Source organism: Fukomys damarensis, unplaced genomic scaffold, assembly GCF_012274545.1.
Source record: "Fukomys damarensis isolate Sample0158 unplaced genomic scaffold, DMR_v1.0_HiC HiC_scaffold_9, whole genome shotgun sequence".
In the NCBI taxonomy this organism is placed as follows: Eukaryota; Metazoa; Chordata; class Mammalia; order Rodentia; family Bathyergidae; genus Fukomys; species Fukomys damarensis.
Window position 1 is genome coordinate 14,675,892 of NW_022900921.1, and position 19,816 is coordinate 14,695,707.

Consider the following 19,816-nt stretch of genomic DNA (forward strand, 5'->3'; position numbering starts at 1 on the left):
GAGGGGGGGGGGGGGGGCGCCACCATCAAATCATAAGCATAATAATAACACGAAGGGGAGGGAATTCTTCTGCAACCAGAAGGCAAGAAGCAAGAGGGGGAAAAGCGATGAGTTCACCAAATACATGGAGCCCAGGAAGCTCAGTCTGCCTGACTCGTGTATTTTCACAGAAAATGACGGTGTGGATTCTGCTCCTGCTAGCTCTCTACCCAGGGTAAGACTTGGTATTTTCGGCGTCGTTTTCTTCTGGAGAGGTGGGGGAAGGGGCAAAGATGTGGCATTGTGGAGATCACTCCGACTGAAAACACTCTCCTAGGATTTTTGGTTTGTAATTTAGGGAAGTGAATATATGAGGCGGGAATGGGAGGTATGGAAAAGGAAGGTGACGCTTGTTTATTTCTTAATGAACTGGATTTCGTTATTTGTTTCATTTTGGAGTAGTAAAGCAAACCCCATAAAAGACTTTGCGTTTGGGGATGTCGTTTTCACATTGCTGCAATCCGCTGTGGAGTTGGGTTATGCTGATACACGCCTGCGTTTGAGGCCATGTTGGAGGCTTTCGGTGGTGGTCTGGGGGACAACATTTCAATTGGGGTCTTGGCGCTCACCGGAGAAACATGTGTGTGGGAGGATTGGGGGCAGGGAGAGCTCTGTCTCTGCTTAATAAAGTATTCCTTGCTTGTGTACCTGGGAATTTGCTCAGCCACGTTTTCTATCCAGCCCCATTGACCTAGCAATCCCACAGCCAAACATGGTTCAGCACCAAGGACAGCAGACTTGTTTAGGGCCAGCGGGAAAGGGGGTTGTCCACCCTGACTAGACCTCTCAGTCTACACAGGACACACATACTCTGGACTGGAAGGCCCAGGAAACCAAGGCGATTCTACGCTGACTATTGCTACTCCCTCCTTGGGGTTGAAGAGGGTCTGTTGGGCATGAGCTGGGGAATATATGTGTGAAAAGATCTGGCCTTACTAGAGTGTTGAAAATTGTGCTGAACCAAGTGAATAAAATGCAAAATCTAAAGTATGCATTAATGCTTCTGGCCTTGCTGCACTAAGTAGGAAAGTGGTGTGGGGGCGGCTGCCTCAAACTCTTAAGCATGTGTGTACTCTGAATGCTCGACATCTAAAGGTTCTTTTATTTCCTGGGAGAATGTCAGGGGAGAATCCTTTCACACAGTGTGGTACAACATTCATCTACCCAGGAGAACAGCACCCATCTCATCACAGTTTCCCACTAAGAACATGGGCAGATCAGAGACTATTACGGAGAACATCCACTCAGCATACCTCGTCCCTCCCTCTCTAGGACGGGTGATGGGATCTGGGGAGTTCCTACAAAAAGAATAAGGCAGTACAATCCTAACTCTGCAATTTCAAAGCAAAGACAGGGCCTGCTTAATTATTCTAGTACTTTTTATATCCTACTCCTTCACACACACAGACACACAGACACACACACACACACACACACAATATATATATATATATATATCAAATCTCATTAAACAGTATCAGATTAAGAAGTTTTCTCAGAGAAGGAGTGAATCTTTTACTAGAAGTGGTTTTCTATGTAATGCATTTTAGTGGAACCCTAGAAAAAATAATTTTTCTATTCACAGATAACATATTTAATGTGTTTAGTTTGAAATCTTTATTTCAGAGTCTAGAGATATTATTTTTGCTTACTGATAGAAAATATCCTTCCCTCATTTCTACAATTTATGAAACCTGTGGATTAAACCTAGACAAGAGGTGGGGGAGTAGATCTTCTACAAACAACTTAGTAAACAAATTTATGACTAATTAGACGAACATATTCTTATGTATTATATCCAGCACTGACATTTTAGCAAAAAATGTTCAGTTTTTATTGTTCATAATATTATAGTATTTAAGCTGCCCCCTTATAACAGCCCCATCTTTTTTATTCCAATATCATATAAAAATCAAAACTTGAAAATATATTTTACTTCTCAATTTGTATAAGAGTAGCCTAGATGAACATTTTAAATACTTTTATGTAATGGAAATCATGTGTCTTGAAAATCCTAATTACAATATCTTTCTCTAGAATGTGAAAAAATATATAATAATACAATTATTCTCATGTTCAGGTATTCAAAGACATTTAATTTTATGCTATTTTTAATATGATCCTTAATCTACTTGAATTTCCCTAAAACTGGTTTATTGAAAAAGCTACACTTAGAAGACTACAGTCTAGAAATTACGTTTTGTCCTCAGGCCTCATCTGTTGAATACATCTTCCCCATATTTGGATAACATCTCAGTAAATCCCAAAGCTTTTCCACTCATTTAGTTGTTTTGTTTTATTTTTTCACATTTTCTCAGTAAAGAATCATTGCAAATCGGTGCAGGAATATGATCAGAGTTTCAGTTTGCTGCAATCTCATAAAAAAACTATCTGAATGGCTGAATAGGGCTGGAGGGAAATGGAATCTTCAATCTCTAATGATGATTTCAGAAAGAGCAACGTGTCAGTACAGACAATTTAAGACCCTAGAAACCGTTGGCGGTGAGTAAATAGTAGTAATAGGATCATACAGAAAGTTGGAGAATTTTTTAAATTCACACTTTAAATTTACAAAATCTCAAAGAATAAACTTTTCATTAAATGAACTCTAGTTAAATGACTAAATGCATTAGACTGTGTCTATATAAAGGTGAAATGAGGAGGAAAACAAAGTACTGGATTAAACCTATTAAAAACTAATATGTCTTCTTAAAAGTGAAAAAATGAATTTTAAAAATTCAAAAATTTCTCAATTGTCACCTATCTTATCTGTGATGTTATCATAACAATCACCTGAAAACTTTTTGAAGAGGCAAGATTCCTAAACCAAACACTAAATGATTCTAAATCACCGTGTGTAGGGTGAAACACAAGAGTACTTATTTTTAACAAGTTCAGTAGCTCTCACTCTGAAGAAAGAGATCTTTACTTTGCTGATCTCCCAAAGTTTATCCATCACACTAGCTAATATTTACAAACATTTTGGTTTCTGGTACTTTATTATTCAGCTGGACACAATCAATTTCATATCCAGAAAATTTTAATTTATATGTAAATCAATGAGTGTAACATTCAACCCAGAAGGATAAGAGTGTAAAGAATTTTAATGAACTCACATGTATGAAACAATATTCACTGAAAACAATCAACCAAATGTAAACATATGAATATATGAATGTGTATGTCAGTGTATTAAAAACTCTATAGTATTCTACACACATGTAGTGATACACGCAGGTTGTAAAACAAATTTTATAAGTTGCATATTTTAATGTAACTTCTAACTCAAAGTAAAAATGACTTAAGCAGAAGAAAAACAAGTACAACAGAACATTACCTATAGTAAGCAGGAATAAGTGCTAGAAGAAAAAACATTTTTACTTTCTTTAGAATAAAGAGAGCATCTCATAATATAGAATACCTAAGAATCTCTTTACAAGGGTCAGATTCAATAAAAATGTACTGAAGTTTTGATAATGAGACTATTTTTTAAGTAAGTTAAATTAAAGATTCATAAATACTTTCTGTTCTTGATTTTTGATGAATACAAATTTTCCTGATAACACTTAAAAAGTTTTAAAGATTATATTTTATCCTATAAGCACATTTTACAAAGATTTTAACTTTCACAGACTATGACCATGCCCACAATTTTTTCAATATAACACTATAAAGATAACCTTGTCATTCCTTGCATTTACAAACGCCTCACGTAGTTTTCTCTAAAAAAAAAAAAAAAAAAAAGTTCTTTAGCATGTTTGATTGCTTTAGTTTTAGGCAGAGAATTCCTTAGAGTCTACTTGGTGCTAACATTTGAGCCAAAATTTGTCAAAATTCATTTGCTCATCAGTACTTAGACAAAACCCTTAGATAGTAGGAAGGAGATTAAAAATTGGCTTTTAATTTACAACATTGGCTACATAATTCTGCTTTAATATTTTAGAACAGGCCATCTCCTTAAAATTATTAAACCATGGAATTTAATGGTTCAAAATTTAAACCATGAATTTAACGACAGATGTCTGTTGTACACATTTTAGAATTTGTTTTATGTTACTTAAATTGGAAAGAAATTAAAGACGGATTTCACTGACTTTACTACTCTTGTAAATAGGATGTTAGTGCGGTCATATAAGTCTTTGTTACAATTTCCTATCCTTTAGAAGATAGCCCTTTCAGTATTTAATGTAAATGTTGTGTAGATTACTCAAGCTACTGCACTTATAAAAGAGTATCAGTCACAACTGATTAAAGAAAACAGACGTTAATTAGTGACAGATGTAAAACACAAGCAGCTATTACTTTATATATATGCCCATCTTTGCTTATTATTATGTATACATATCTATATCTATTTATAAATACACTTATTGTACTATATAACATCTAGTTATCTGTTGGCTATAAGTAGTTCATTTAATATCAATCATAATTGTATTTTCCTTGTTTGCCAAGTGCGGTTGAGTAGCTACTGTACAGTGGTAGTAAAGACTAAACATGTGGGTAGACATTCCACACATATTGTAAATCTATATATATAGTTCAGGGCATGTATATACATAATAAAAGTCAATTAGAAAATAGTACTGTATTTTTTGTGACATAGCACATAGGACACAATGCACAAATATAGCCACTCTTTCTAAACATAAGAAAGTGCTTGGATTGTTTTGAGAATCAAAAGACCACTCCAATTTGCCTTATGGAGGGGTTATTTCTTATTTATCTCTTCCATATACTAGAGAATAAAAAACTGTTAAAAGTAAATAAAAAGCTTTTATAAGTTACATAGCGTCTTAGGGTAAAAATAAAATTTAACTCCAAATAACATTAATCTCTATAGTATATAGTAGAAAGCACAAACTATGGTAATAATTCTATAGTATTACAAAAGTCATTGTATAACTTTGCTCAGAAAAAGTACCATGCAAATGCTAAGTAGCACTGATAACACACTGTACACCCATTCATAATGAAAACCATACAAATAAACTAACAGGGAAACAAGGGATGTTTGTAAAGCAAAGACCATTTGTAATAATTGAAAGCCTGCCACAAACCAAAATCTATTTAGTACAACTTTGATATTGGATGACAATGTAAAAGCACTAGAGTTTTAATTCCTAGAGGAGTAAGTTATAATTTCACAGTGACACAAATACACAGTGACTTGTATAATTAATTCATGTATATTTAAGTAAAATGGACAAAACAAATACACCATGTGAATAGCTAAAGTATTTCTTGAAAGAAAAATATGATATTCTTTTCTGTTTTCTTTTTTTGCTGGTTATCCATTCTTTGTTATAAACTGCTACTGAAAACACCTTAATGCATAATTAGCAAAAGTAACTGTACATATGTACATATATCTATAGATCTATATGTATATATGTATACATACAGATCTATAGATATATGTATATGTATATCTATATCTATATATGAAGTATCAGTCAATATATAATTTCTTGGTTCATAAAAGGACTAGTATTTGAACTAGGTCTGGCTAGATACTGGGTGAGTAATTACTAAGAAGCTGGAGACATGATAACTACCATCACGGAGTTTGCAGCTGCATGAATGAAATGACCAGCAATGGTAAAAAAGGGATACAAACAATTATTGAATTTTAACTCGGGTAAGTTCTGCACAGGAGAGTGACATGGTGCTGTGAGGGGACAGTCCTGATTTCTAGCGTGTGCAAGAATAGGGCAGAGAACCTACAGAGACCAGCTACAGCCCATCCACAATCATTTACTTGTACAGCTCTGACATTCTCTTCTCAGTTTCTGGCTTTAGATGAATTTGGTGCTGTCAACTGCAGACATCTTCACTTGAAAATGAATGAAGTATTCTTTAGGGGAATATTTCTTTTTTACCTCATTGAGTTTATTGGTACATTTTAGGTATACAGTACAGTTACATTCATTGTTGAGACCTTGTCCCTTTACATGACAAATCTCAGTTCTCATTTTTTCCCCATTCCCCTGCCCTCCTTTCACCCCCTCCACCCTCCCCTATTTGCAAAGACTTTGCTTCCATTTTTTTTTCTTTTCTCATATTTTCCCCCTTATGTCCTTTCCCCTACACTGAAATATTTTTGAGGCAGTAAAAATTTTTGAAATATTCCAAAGATTATTTTTCTTTTGTGTTTGAAAATAATCTATACAATAGGCGAAGACTTCTATTATTAACATTCTGTAATTGAATGTTTTGTTCTATCAGGTTATCTTTACAGATATTTAATTTACCAATTATTGTAATATAGTTCATTAATAGCTTTTGTTCTACAACCTTTCTACCCAGTAGTTTATAAACATGTAACATAAAATCTTAGAGTTATATGTATGGAAAAGTATCTATTTTGTTATTATCACCTCCTTCTGGAATATCTTCACTGAAATTTTGGAAATAGAATATGAATAATATAAAACAATGAACAAAAGAAACTATGACCACCTGAGAGATGCCTATCAGTTGTAAAAGGAAATTAACTTAAGAAATATTAAGCCTGTATAACCAGATACACTAGAACGAAGAAATACCACAAATTATTTAGGTACTTTTAGCAGTAAGTGTAAAATATATTCTTATGGTGGCCTTTAAAATACACATAGAAATTTGGTAAATGAATAGTAATTCTGTTAATAAATTATCAGATATTTTTAACCTTCTTTCTTTCAGTATCCTCCTTCAACTTATTCTACGTGAATAAAGTTAGTTTTTTCAAGTAATCATTATCTTACAGGACAAAGTTTTATACTCATGAACACACAAATGTGCAAGTTAAAAATGGTATTTCTAGCTCACAAAAGAATTTTAAGATACATTTAAAAGTATGAGTACCTATGAATTGCTCTTAAATTATTTCAAAGTGAAAGAACAAACAGAAGAACTTTAAACTGGTGGTTACATTTGAATATGTCCCCTTTCTTTCTTTCTTTTTTTTTTTTTGGTACTGGGAATCGAACTCGGGACCTTGAGTGGCAGGCGGAAGCACCACTGAGCTAAATCCCTTGCCCTCCCCTTTCTTAATATAGAAAAGATTTCCCTTTTAGTAAAAAAAAAAAAAAAAAAAAAAAAAGCTTTTAAAAAAAGCTAGACACAGGCTGTTCATTGTTTGATTCCCTTTGTTATTTCCCTTTTAAAAAAAAAAAAAAAAAAAAAAAAAAATTAAGGTGTACATTTCAGAATGAATAAAACATACAGATGATTCCCAGTAGAACTATCATTCAGCTGAGTCATTTTTTTAAACTAAATGTTTGCATGGTTTATTTTTCAAACTTTTAAAAAATTTTCATAAAATACCACTTAACTTTTTTTCAAAATGAACATTTGAAATTGATAATTCTTGGTTCAACTAATTTTTAAAAAATGACATTTAGATTACTAAAGTACTTCACAAACCCATAGTTTATTGACCAAATTATTAGAAACTTTAAGCATTTACATATTTTTAGTTTATTTTACTCTCAGGAAATTTCTATAAATTAAGCTCCTTAACACTATGATCAGGATTTATAAGTAGAATTATCTAACTAATGTTATTATATCTTCCTCTAAAATGTGGAAAGTATATAATTATTATCATATTTGGATATTAAATCAAGATATTTCATTTTATGCTTTGAATTTTGATGTGATCTTTATTCTACTTGAATTCCCCTACAACTGGTCTATTGAAAAAGCTGGACTTGGATACAGTCTAAAAATTACGTTTTTTCCTCGGGCCTCATCTGGCGAGCACATCTTCCCCACATTTAGATAACATCTCAGTAAATCCCAAAGCTTTTTCCATTCATTTAGAATCAAAAATTTCCTGCTATTAAGGTCTCATCTCAATTAATCCTTGAATCTGTTGCTCAGTTTAAATCTCTTTTTGCTCTCTATTCATGTCTGACCAAAGATCTTGGCAGCGGGAAGCTATTTCTTTACTTTTCAGGCTCTCCTATCCTCTCATAGGCTGCTTTTTGCTTTTCATGATTAAGGTAGAAGCTAGAAGGTGGGTGAAAAGTAAGAGGAGCAAAAATATCTTCATTTTTACTCTCCGGTGACAGATGCCTACAGGCTGAATCATGCTCCCATGGCGGAGGGGGTGCAGTGTCACAGTTTCTACGAAACCTCTTCCTTATGCTCCACTTCGCATGTTTTCCAGAATTGCACCACTTCATCGCCTGGATTTTTCTCCACAAAGATGAACATTTTACATTCCACTGCACTGTACTCAGAAGATATAACCACCTTCAATTTGATAGTATTTTCATTTTCAGGTGGACCAACATGACTTTCCCGCAGTCATCCACTTAATTCATGGGGGAAAGAAAGCAAACAAAAAACCTTAGCGAATCTATCAGATTCTGAACGTGAAGGTCCTTTTTCATTTGAACCACTATGAGGTTACTTCTAACCGGGGCTCAGCTCCTAGATTTCTTTTACGAGGTAAATAGGCTACAGAAGTTATTAGACAGTTTGCATTACAGAGAATAAAAGCTGAATCTCCAAGAAGCATCTGTTCAACCTTGGATCAGAGAGCATTAAGAAGCACGTTTTTAGGGGCAGATGTAAGGATTGCCCTGATATTCTTCCTTTGTGGTAGACTAGAGGATTGGATTTTTAAAATTCTTTCTCACTTGCCCTAAACTAGAAATGACTCCAGAACCACCATGAGAAGGCAGGCAACAAAACAGCACAGCCACTTCTCTTCTTGGAGTAATAATGCTCTTCCAGATCTCCTCTCTCAGAATCATCAAACTTTAATCACAAAGCTGCAAGGCAGGTGAAGGACAAGCAACCCAGAACTGGTTTCTGACCTTCTCTGCCAAATTCTGTCTCTTCTTTGGAGTCTAGCACATTTATATTACATGAGAGTATAATATCTGTCATCAATTTTTCTTAGGTCCCAAATATCAGGCATGACAATAACAGGCAAAGTCTTATTTTCAATTCCTTATCTTTTGGAATATATTTTCCCCAAATATTCACTGGATAACTCACTTTCTGCAAGTCTGTGATTAATCATCACTTCTCCACCCGACATACATGAATCACTCGACGTCATACTGCAAAAACATCCCTCTACCTGGTAATTCCGAATCTTTTTATCATCTTCAGTGTTTTATTTTTCCTAAGTACATAATTATAGCCATCAAGAAGTAATTCAAATATTTTATGATGTTTTATTCTTTATTAATTTTACTTTTTATTTTCTATTACTCTCAGCTGGAAACCAAGATCTATAAAAGAAAAGATTCTATTCTGTGTACTGATGAAACCAAGGATTTTAGAAAAATGCACACCCCTAACAGACGCTCAGTAGTTTTATAAATAGTAGGAGTTACAACTGATTTTTCTGAAATTTGTCCTTTTTGGAAAAAAAAAGAATCTTTTCCACAATATCTCCTACAAGCATATATGGCTCCACAAAAACAAAAACAACATCAACTAGCCCCATCAACTAGCCCCATGCAAACAAAGCAAAACAAAACAAAACTTGTCTTGGGCTATGGAGCACGTGATTAAGCTACATTTCACTGGGATTTGATTCCCAGACTTGCCATTTACTAGTTAATGGGACTCAGTTAAAGTGTTTAATTTCATTTTCTTCAGTCATTTCATATAGACAAGCAAGCTTTTAATTACTGTTAATAATTTAAGTAGTCATTGTAAAATTCAAGGAACACAGTACATAGCAAATATTCCTTATGTTGTTATTATGATGACTGTAGTTATCATTTTTGGTTTTTTTCCTTGTTAGCTTTTATTTTCAGTATGAGGGATGGAACTCAGGTCCTCACACATGCTAGACAAGTGCTCTACCATTCCACGGGTTATGATTCCTATTTTTATTACTATAGAGTCATTATTTCCTACCTCGAGATTTAGAAGCACAAGTAGCTTCTCTACTCTTCCTACTGAACCCTACATTTGGGGAACATACATAAAATTATTTTTCTTAATTTTCTAATTAGAATAATTGCCAACTGCTTTTCTCCTGTCTTACTTTCTATGAAATAAGTCAGGTGGGTGAAAATCTTTAAATTTACAGAATTCCTATTATTTCTAGTTCCTTTTAAACATGTCATTTCTGCTAACTCAATAATATCACTGACAATGTGGACTCGGACCTAATGAGGAGATACATGCCACTGAATGAGACTCCTTAGTGAGACCAACTTCCTTAATTAGGTGTAAAGAAAAATATGCTTTTTTTAAAAAAAGAGAGTGTGGAACCATTGAAATTAAGCTGCTAAGTAAAATTACTCAACTCATTATTCACAACAAGTGTGGATTGCTAATCTTGAGAGGTAATCTATTTTTATCAGCAGGGAATTAAAGCAATGACTCTTGAATCCGCTAAAGAATCACGAAGAGAGTAAAATCCAAGTCGACATTTTCCTATACAAGGTCATGACTAAGACTTCATTTTTCTCTGTGCCACACTAATCTGATCATAGAAAAAAACATCTATTACCTAAGTTTCTGTATCAGCTACCCAAAATACCTTCCTGATGCTAGTTTTGTTCTCTCCAAAGTCATTTGCTATACAGTACAGAAACATCCTCCCAAGCAGTGTATTCACTGAAATAAAGTCATTATCAGTACTTGCTGCTACAGATATTATTTGGCTTTGCAATGGTCATCTGTCTATATAACCAGTTATCCAAAAATAATAGTTTGGAATAGCAATATTACTTATTTAAAATATTTGAAAAACAGGAATATAAGAGTATCTTAGCTGAGTGATCATGGGCCAGGATTTCTTAGGAGATTACAGTGAAATTGTATAATAGTGCTCTCCACATATTGTGATCTCTTCATTAGGTTGGAAGTTGAGGGGGGGTATATAGTGAAATCTCATATTTATACCATATACTGATGGTGACACAGTCTAAGCTTGATATATTATGAAAGGGGCCTAAATAAAGCCACTGTCTTAGTCTGTTTGGATTTCTATAATAAAATACCACAGAATGGGTGCTAGTAGATGAGAGAAGTTTCTCACGACCCTGCAAGCTAGAAGTCTGAGAACAGAGTATGAGCAGGACTTGTTTTGAAGAGGACCTTGTTCTAAGCTGCAGATTGCTCTCTTATGCATACTCACAGTTAGTTGTATCCACATTAATCTCATTAGATCCTTTCAAACACCAGACTCATTTTCCTCACTCTTTCAAAGGTACTACTTTTACAGCTTCTTAACTATTTTCAGTTTTGTTTTGAGCCACATTCACCCTCAGTATGAAAATTTCTTGAGACAGATCATTTAGGATTTGAGGGATTATTTTTCATACATTTTTCCATTTCATAATTTAAATGGAGAAGTCATACCTAGAATGATTTTAACTGAGCCATTTTTGATCTTTGAAAACACAAAGTAATAAAAGTGATTGTCATGTTGGAGTGGGAGGAAACCACTTTATAGTCATAAAGCACATCACCCCCTGCAAAGTCCTTAATAGAATAGCAGTCCACAGTCAACAAAGGTGACTCGCTGCCCTAAAATCAAGGATATGCAAGCAAGCAAATAGTCTTGAAAATATGCAGCACAATAACTCCAAGTTTCCAGGTATCCTGGTGTCAGTAGATCATTTATAGTTTCCCACATCCAATATGGAATTCCCCCTTAAAGATCTACCATTCCCATTTGTAGCACAATTCACTGATTGAAACAAGCAAACAAACAAACAAACACTTCTGCAGAAAGCTATTTGGGAGGGAGAGACCATTTTATTCATTTTTATTGGAAGTAATTTCCCTTGCAGATTCTCAACAAATGTTGAGGGTGAAGTTACATTCAAATGTAACAAAAATATACAAGTATAGGGAAAGTGGAAGAGTGAAGATAAAGTTAACACAGGTGACTAAAATGTACTCTTGAATTTCTACTCAATGTATGAGTCATGCTTGTGCACCTACCCACGATGTTCCTAACACTATGCTAAGGGCTAAAACAGCTTTGAACCTGGTAAGCACCTTTCTTGTCCTAGCTGCATTTATATTCTAAGCAAAGACGTAGTTTTTAAAACAGAGCAGCACTACAGCATAATAGTATAAGCCTACTTTATAGATACTGGTGTGTTTATACAATGACTTATTTAACTCGTTGCCTCTGATTTAGGGGAATTGGGTAACCTCATACATATTTTATGCTTGACCAATTTTTAGCCACATAAATCCAAATAATTTGGTCCATTTTCCCCCTAGAATAACATGGGCCATTATTTGACTGTTGTCGAGCTTCAAAGCACTGTGTTAAATGTGGAATGAAAACTAGGGAAAAGCAGACAAATTCTCTCTCACCTAACTTCTGCCTTCCTGCTTTCACTACATGTTTATCGAGTTTCTAACATCTTCTTGGCCCTGTTTATGCTGGGCCTAAAGCAATGAGAAAGAGAGATAGCTTTACCCTTGTAGTCTTTACTGACTTGGGGAAAGTAGGCAGTAAACAAATAACGACTTTTTTTTAAAGCCTCCAAATTATGTTAAGTGTTGAAGAAATAACTAAAACATGTGTGGAAGAAAAATCAAGAAAATCTGACATAAAGTGATCAAGAAAGGCATTATGAATGATGGATAAGAAGCTGAGCTTTTATGGTGACGTAGCCCCTATAATTTCAACTGGGAGGCTAAGGCATGAGTCTAAGGTTAGCCTGGAAAATTTAATGACTTAGCTAGATTCTGGCTCAAAATTGAAAAAAATGGAAAAGGAGGTATGGGGACTGAGCATGTATCTTGGTGAGGTGGGTCGGATTTTGTTCCCAGGATCACACACCAAATAAGTTGAAATGATTTTTTAAAAACAAAAAAAAAGGAAATTGAATTCTGGAGATGTATGCTTGCCTAGCACGTGCAGTTCGGTCTCCATAAGGTCCAAAAGGAAAATAAAATAACCCAAGAACCTTGAGGCCATACATAAAAGTGGGGGAGAACCTTGCTACCAGCTCCCATACTTAGGATGACAGCAGTGTTAGGTTACAACAGGCAGGAGGGCCCTGAAAAGAATGAGAACCTCGTATAATTTGAGAACTTAAACAAAACCCCAGACGTCTGAAAACCACTGACCAATGATGAAGGGGTCAGGAGAGAGAACCTGGGAAGTACAGTCTTAAATACATGTCCTGGAGCCATAGTAAATAAAATGAACTTTATTCCCACTAGGAGGTTTGGATCAAGGGAACTACTACATATGAACACTGTACTAATACCATCAGTTTCATTCTTAAGGAAAGGGGTACCTATGTGATGTGGGCACTGGCTGGCATTGAAGTTTCATCTTCTTGACAATTAACTGAACTGTTGACGCTTAGCTTTCTCAGAATCTAGTGTCACCCTATAACCAAGCAAGACCAAGAACCAGTAACTGATTCTGCTAGTTTATTAATGACTTGAAAGAAATAAAGATTTTATGGTAGCAATTAAATTATTTAATGTTTTTATAGAGATCTAGATTTGTAGGCCTAAGGGCATCTAATAAAGAATGAAGACATCTCTAAATTCCAATTGGGTTATTTTGTTATTAACTGATTGCTTTAAAATATTAGGGGATTCTCATAGAGAGTATTAATAAAAGTGCATTTAGAGCTGGGATTGGTACATATGCCTGTAATTCCAGCACTCTGTGAGGCCGAGGCAGAAAGATCCAAAGTTCAAATCCAGCCTGGGATAGTTAGTGGATGTAGTGAGATCTTGTCTCAAAATAAAAAACAAATAAATTATTGCTGAACTTTATCTGTTATGTGCAATGAATAGAGAAAGTAATATACCAGCTAAAAACCCAAGCCAAACAACAAAAATTTTACATTAAATTAAATAAAAACCACACTAATACTTCACTACTAAAATTTCTTTCTTAGGAGACTGTTCATAAATAAATATTTGACTCAATTACTTCATCCCTTAGGCTAGGAAATTTCAGAATATGTCAGAGAATATTATGAAAAAATGATTTAATTTACAGATTAATAGCTTTTATTTCAAACAAACAGAAAAACTGGTATTTTTCAAGGACCAACTGTGAGAATTTAACACGCATGCTTATGATTTGGAGGTTGTTTTCTGTTTTTCCTTTTGGAGACAAAGTCTCCTTCCTTATGTAGTTCAGACTGGCCTCGAACTCACTATGTACCCCAGCTTGAGAAGGAAATTGTAATCTTCCTGCCTTGGCCTTCTGAGTGCTAGTATTATAGGAAGACACCACACTGATTCACACATGCACGTTCTTGTAAGTGCATATTACCCTACATCCCCAGAAAAGCTTCCTCACTCTTTGCTCTTTTAGCTGGGTTGCATCTTCTCCCATCTTTAATTCCTTGTAACAAGTGGCCTATTATTCATTACCGAAGAGCCTTTTTTCAAGAACATTTATAAATAGAATCATACGTTTCCACCTTTGAGATTCATCTAAGTTACTGAGGTGTCACACTCACGAAGAGATGAATCATTTGTCATTAGTCATCAGGTAAATGCAAATTACAGCCACGGTATAATATCACTACATATGTATTAGAATACATAAAATAAAAACAATGCTGGAAAGATCAAATGTCAGTAGGAATGTAAGGCTGGATATATCAAACATTGCTAGTGGGAATAAAAAATGATATACAGCTACTCTACAGAATAATTTCACAGTTTTGTGTAAGATTAACAAGCACCTAACATGTTACTCAGCAACTTCTCTCCCAAATACTCATGTGGAATAATTAAAAATATTATGCAATATTCTAGATTAACAGTTTTAAAATACAATGATTATAAAATTATTTTTATTAATGCTTACACATAATAATAACATTAAATTTTCTAGCCAAAATAGAAGCTTCCTTCATTTTGATATTATATATAATTAATTATATTAATAGTGAACTCTGAGCACGTAAATATGTAATAGTGGTTATATGTTTTGTGTTGGCACTACCACTGATTAGGTATTAATGATGTTAGAAAGACTAGAAATGATAATTACAGAGAAAATAAGAAGTATGGATCCCATGCGGGACCCTTTCCACAATTTACGCACTATAGTTGCAGGCTTCTGAAGAAAGAAATGTGTGTTAGTTATTTTTATCTTCATGATGAAACAAAATACCCAAAACTCAAAATTGGAGAAGGGTTTATTTGGCTTACAGTTAATAGAGGTTTTCAGTCCATAATCAGCTGGCTCCAAGGCACGGGGGCAGAGGAGCAACAGTTCATTGCTGCACAGGACAGCAAAAGCAACAAAGCACTTTATGGCATCCGGGCTTTGTAGAAGAGCAGAAAGAGTTCATGGTGCCTCATACGGCAGTAAAAGCAACAAGGGACCTTACCAGTGACTATCTGATCCTTTTGTTTTACTTACACTACTGGGATTAGGGCAGTGCTAAAGCAGTCACTCATATGCAGAGCTTTAGTAATTACAAACCCTTAATCCTAGCATCACACATTTCAGATTTAAATCCTTTGAAAAAGACTGCGTAAAGCTTTGAAGGGGAAATCTAGACACACACTACAACAAAACTATGGTACACTGCTCAAAAAAAAAAAAAAAAAAAAAAAAAAAGTAGATCACCTTGTTTTTCCACTGAGGCACTCTCTCCATAATATGAATCCAAAATGATTATGGCTTCTAATCTTATTTTATGATAAAAGATAAAAGCTTATCAATCTATAAACAATGAAAAAATCTGCTTATGTTATATAAAGTTTTTATTTACTTAAGAAAACAAATACACTGAGTTAAACCACGCTTAAATTTGTGATAGACATAATTGTTCCAGATTTCATTGGGTCCTTACAAACAATACTGTTCCAAAATCCCTGAATCAAAAATGCATTCATAGGGCACTAATCTGCACTCATTCTCAGAGACAGAAATCTTTTAATAGTACATTTGTCTTTATTTATTTATTTTATTTTCTTCCTCATTGAGATTATTGGTACATTATAGGTGTACAGTACAGTTACATTCATTATTAGGATCTTGCACCTTTACATGACAGGTCTTGGTTCTCATTTTTTCCCCTTGTCCCTGCCCTCCCTTCAACCCTCCTCCCTCACCCTTTACAAAAACTTCATTTCCATTTCTTCATTTTCTCATATTTTTTCTTTTCCCTTATTAGCTTTCCCCTCCCTTCCCAATTTCCCTACACCTTTAGCCCCTTTCTTCCTATTTCACATTGTCTATTATATCATTAGGATCTTATGTACTATTATAGTTTATTCACACCAGAGAAACTATTCAGTATTTAAACATGTGTGACTCATTTGTTTCACTTAGGAGTCTATCCTCAATATGTATCCATTTTCCTATGAATGACTCTAATTTCTCATTCTCTTTATTTTCTTTTTTTTTTTTTTTTTTTGGTACTGGGGATCCACCTCTGGTCCTAATGCTTGTGAAGCAGGCACCAGAACCACTGAGATAAATCCCCAACTAATTCCTCATTCTTTATGGCTGAATAATATTCCATTGTATAGAAAAACCACATCTTCTTTATCCATTCTCCAACTGATGGGCAAATGGGCTGTTTCCAAGTTTTAGCTATTACAAACTGTGCTGCTATAAATATAGGTGCACATATATCATTGTGATATGATTCTTTTAGTTCTTTTGGAAAGATATCAGCAGAGGGATGACTGAGTCAAATGGAAACTCTAGTCCCAGCTCTTTGAGGAATCTCCATATTGATTTCCATAGTGATTGCCCCAGTCTGCACTCCCACCAACAATGGAGAAGGGTTCCTTTCTCCCCACAACCCCGCCAACATTTGTTATTGTGTGATTTCTTGATAAGCAGCCATTCTTTGTGGGGTGAGGTGGAATCTCAGTGTTGTTTTCATCTGCATCTCTCGAATGACCAGGGATGTGGAACATTTCTTCATATATTTACTTGCTGCTTTTACTTCTTTGTCTGAGAAATGTCTGTTCATTTCAGATGCCCATTTTTGAATCGGGTCTTTATATTTGGGGATGCTGATTGTTTTGAGTTCTTTATATATTCTAGATAATAGTCCTTTATCTGAGGAGCAGCTGGTAAAAACTTTTTCCCACATTGTAGGTTGTCTCTTAGTTCTGTTGATAGTTTCTTTTGCAATGCAGAAGCTTTTTAATAAGACGAGATCCCAGTTGTTGATTCTATCTGATATTTCCCGTGCTACTGAGGATTTGTTCATAAAATCTTTTCTTATGCCTGTATCTTCAACAGTTCTGCCTAACTAATCTTCCGGCAAGTTTAGTATTTGTGTTTTAATATTTAGATCTTTAATCTACTTGGATTTTAGATTAGCACATGGTGAAAGAAAACAGTCCAGTTTTAATCTTTGGCAGGTTGAGATCCAGTTTTTCCAACACCATTTATTAAAGAGGCTATCTTTCACTTTTGGTAGTATGGCCATTTTCACTATGTTGATTCTTCCTGTCCAGGAGCAGGGTTATCTTTCCATTTTCTTATATCCTCTTTGATCTCTTTTTTCAGAGTGCTGTAGTTTTCAGTGTAGAGGTCTTTTGCTTCTTTTGTTAGATTGATTCCCAGATACTTCATTTTTTTTGGATGCTATTGTAAAAGGAATTGTTTCCCTAATTTTCTCTCAGTGAGTCTGTTATTTGCATACAAGAAGGCTACTAATTTTTGGGTGTTGACCTTGTATCCAGCTACTCTGCTAAAAGTATCATTTAAGTCTAGAAGTCTTTTGGTTGAGTTTTTTGAGTCTTCAATGTGGAGTATCATATCATCAGCAAATAATGAAATTAACTTCTTCCTTTCCTACCTTTATTGCTTTAATTTCTTTCTCTTGCCTAATTGCTGTGGCTAATCTTTCTAGAACTATATCAAAGAGGAGTGGTGATAGTGGACATCCTTGTCTTGTTCCTGATTTTAACATGAAAATTTTCAGTTTTTGGCCATTTAGTATGATGTTAGCTGTTGGTTTTTAATAGACAGCCTTTGTTAAGTTGAGATGTAGACCATCTATTCCAATTTTTGCAGGGTTTTTTTCATGAATGGGTGTTGAATTTTGTCAAATGCTTTTTCTGCATCTATAGAGAGGATCATATGGTTTTTGTCCTTAATTTTGTTAATGTAGTGTATTACATTTATTGACTTACGTATGTTGCACCACCCTTGCATTCTGGAATAAATTCTACTTTGTCTTTATTTTTTTGAATTGCAAAAGGAATATATGCTTATAGCCAGCAAAAGAATGTAAAGATGGAAAACGCTTAAAGACTCCCTTCAACAGTTCATTCTTACAGTGTCTCACTGGTGGCCAAAGTTAACAGGCTGGTATGTGTTCTTCTCTAGTTTCTACCATGTTTTTTTCCTTCAAGTTTTTTTTTTTAACAGTGGAAGGTTATAAAGATACACAACATAAGGAGCATGGTACAATAATCCTCTGTGTACACAACATCAACCTTTGGAAACACAAAGAGAATATGATTTAACTTCTTCCTTTTTCTGTTGGAGTTTAAAAAAATCCAGTGTCATGCATAATCCCAAGTAGCCCTCAGTACTTCAATGAGCACAAATAACTTTTCAACAATATCACCAGCTGCTTGTCACACCTAATAGTGATAATGACACGTTGTTAGAAACCAGGCTGACAGATGGAGGTTTTACACTTCCAATCCCCCTTTTGCCAAACACATGGGTTGTTTCTTTGGCTTCTTGTGTAAGTATTGTGTGACCAGCCTCTCAGATGATTGCCAGCTGTTTTCTGATCCCACAACCCTGTTGCCTGCCTTCTGCCTGGAGAGTCCCTTGGTGGATCCCTGCAGATCAGACTACTTCAACAACAGCTCTGGGCTCTGTAGAACTCTGTATATCTTAGCTGCAGAGGGTAGCAGGATTGGGGGAATAGCCAAGGACCTGTGTGAGACTGGAACACTGGGAAAGAAGGTCTAGGAAAAGGGTGGCATTTAAGCAATCACACATGCTCACACACGCACAGTGACCCTGACATTGAAGCTCTCCTGGTTTTGGAGAATGAAGGAAGACATTTTTATACATTAATAATACCCATTTCTGGGACTAGTACTTAGTTCATAAGAGATGCCTGTGAGTAAACACAAATATTTCCAGAAGAAAATATTCTTCTTACACATAGAAACTGAGATTTGGAAAGGAATATGGAGGCTCACTGGCAGATGTAACCTTCATGTCAAGTCAGAGGTGCTAACTGACAGATTAGTCATGCTCTAATAGGTGAGACTATTTTATCATTGTCTTGCTTTGTTTTCAAGTGTTACTTTCTTTTCACTGTTGATGTATTTGGTTTTCTCCTTAAATAGATGAGAGGCATTCATAGATTTGCATTATACTCTGGACTTCGTCCAATTTGCAAATGTCTTATATAAAAGATAAGATGATTGATTGAAGAAATAGAAAATCTCAATATATAAAGCATTGTTTCCAAAACTTAGCCAGTCACTTTCTGTGTGTGTGCCACATCTAAATAACATCTGACCATTCATCAAATTTTTCCATAATACTAACTACTGTACTTTTAACATAATTATTTTAAGAGATTTATTGAACGTAATACAATTGGCAAGTTCGTGTTACTTTTCATAAATGCAATAAAATCAAAACAGTGTTTCCAAGATTTTATTACATATTTTTAACAGATGTATTGAGTTTATTATTGTTCTCCTTATAAGTAGATTAGAACATTGGAGAGAGTGGCTAAAGACAAATTATAAATAAGCCACAACTTTTTCCTTAATATGCTGAAAGAACATTAAAGTAGAAAAAACTTTTTAATTGTGCACTTTAATATCTTTTAATGCTTTACTTCTGTGA

General features: G+C 34.6%; 1 protein-coding gene across 2 annotated transcripts in view; it reads left to right on the forward strand.

Annotated features, from left to right (window-relative positions):
- The first annotated feature begins 7 nt into the window (after positions 1–7).
- Gabrg2 (gamma-aminobutyric acid type A receptor subunit gamma2) overlaps positions 8–19,816 on the forward strand; it is an 83,188-nt gene continuing 63,379 nt past the window's right edge. For both annotated transcript variants that reach the window (XM_010622240.1, XM_010622241.1), the window contains exon 1: positions 8–214. In XM_010622240.1, coding sequence (XP_010620542.1) covers positions 108–214 — 107 coding nt within the window. In that variant the 5' untranslated portion in view covers positions 8–107. The remainder of the gene's footprint in view (positions 215–19,816) is intronic.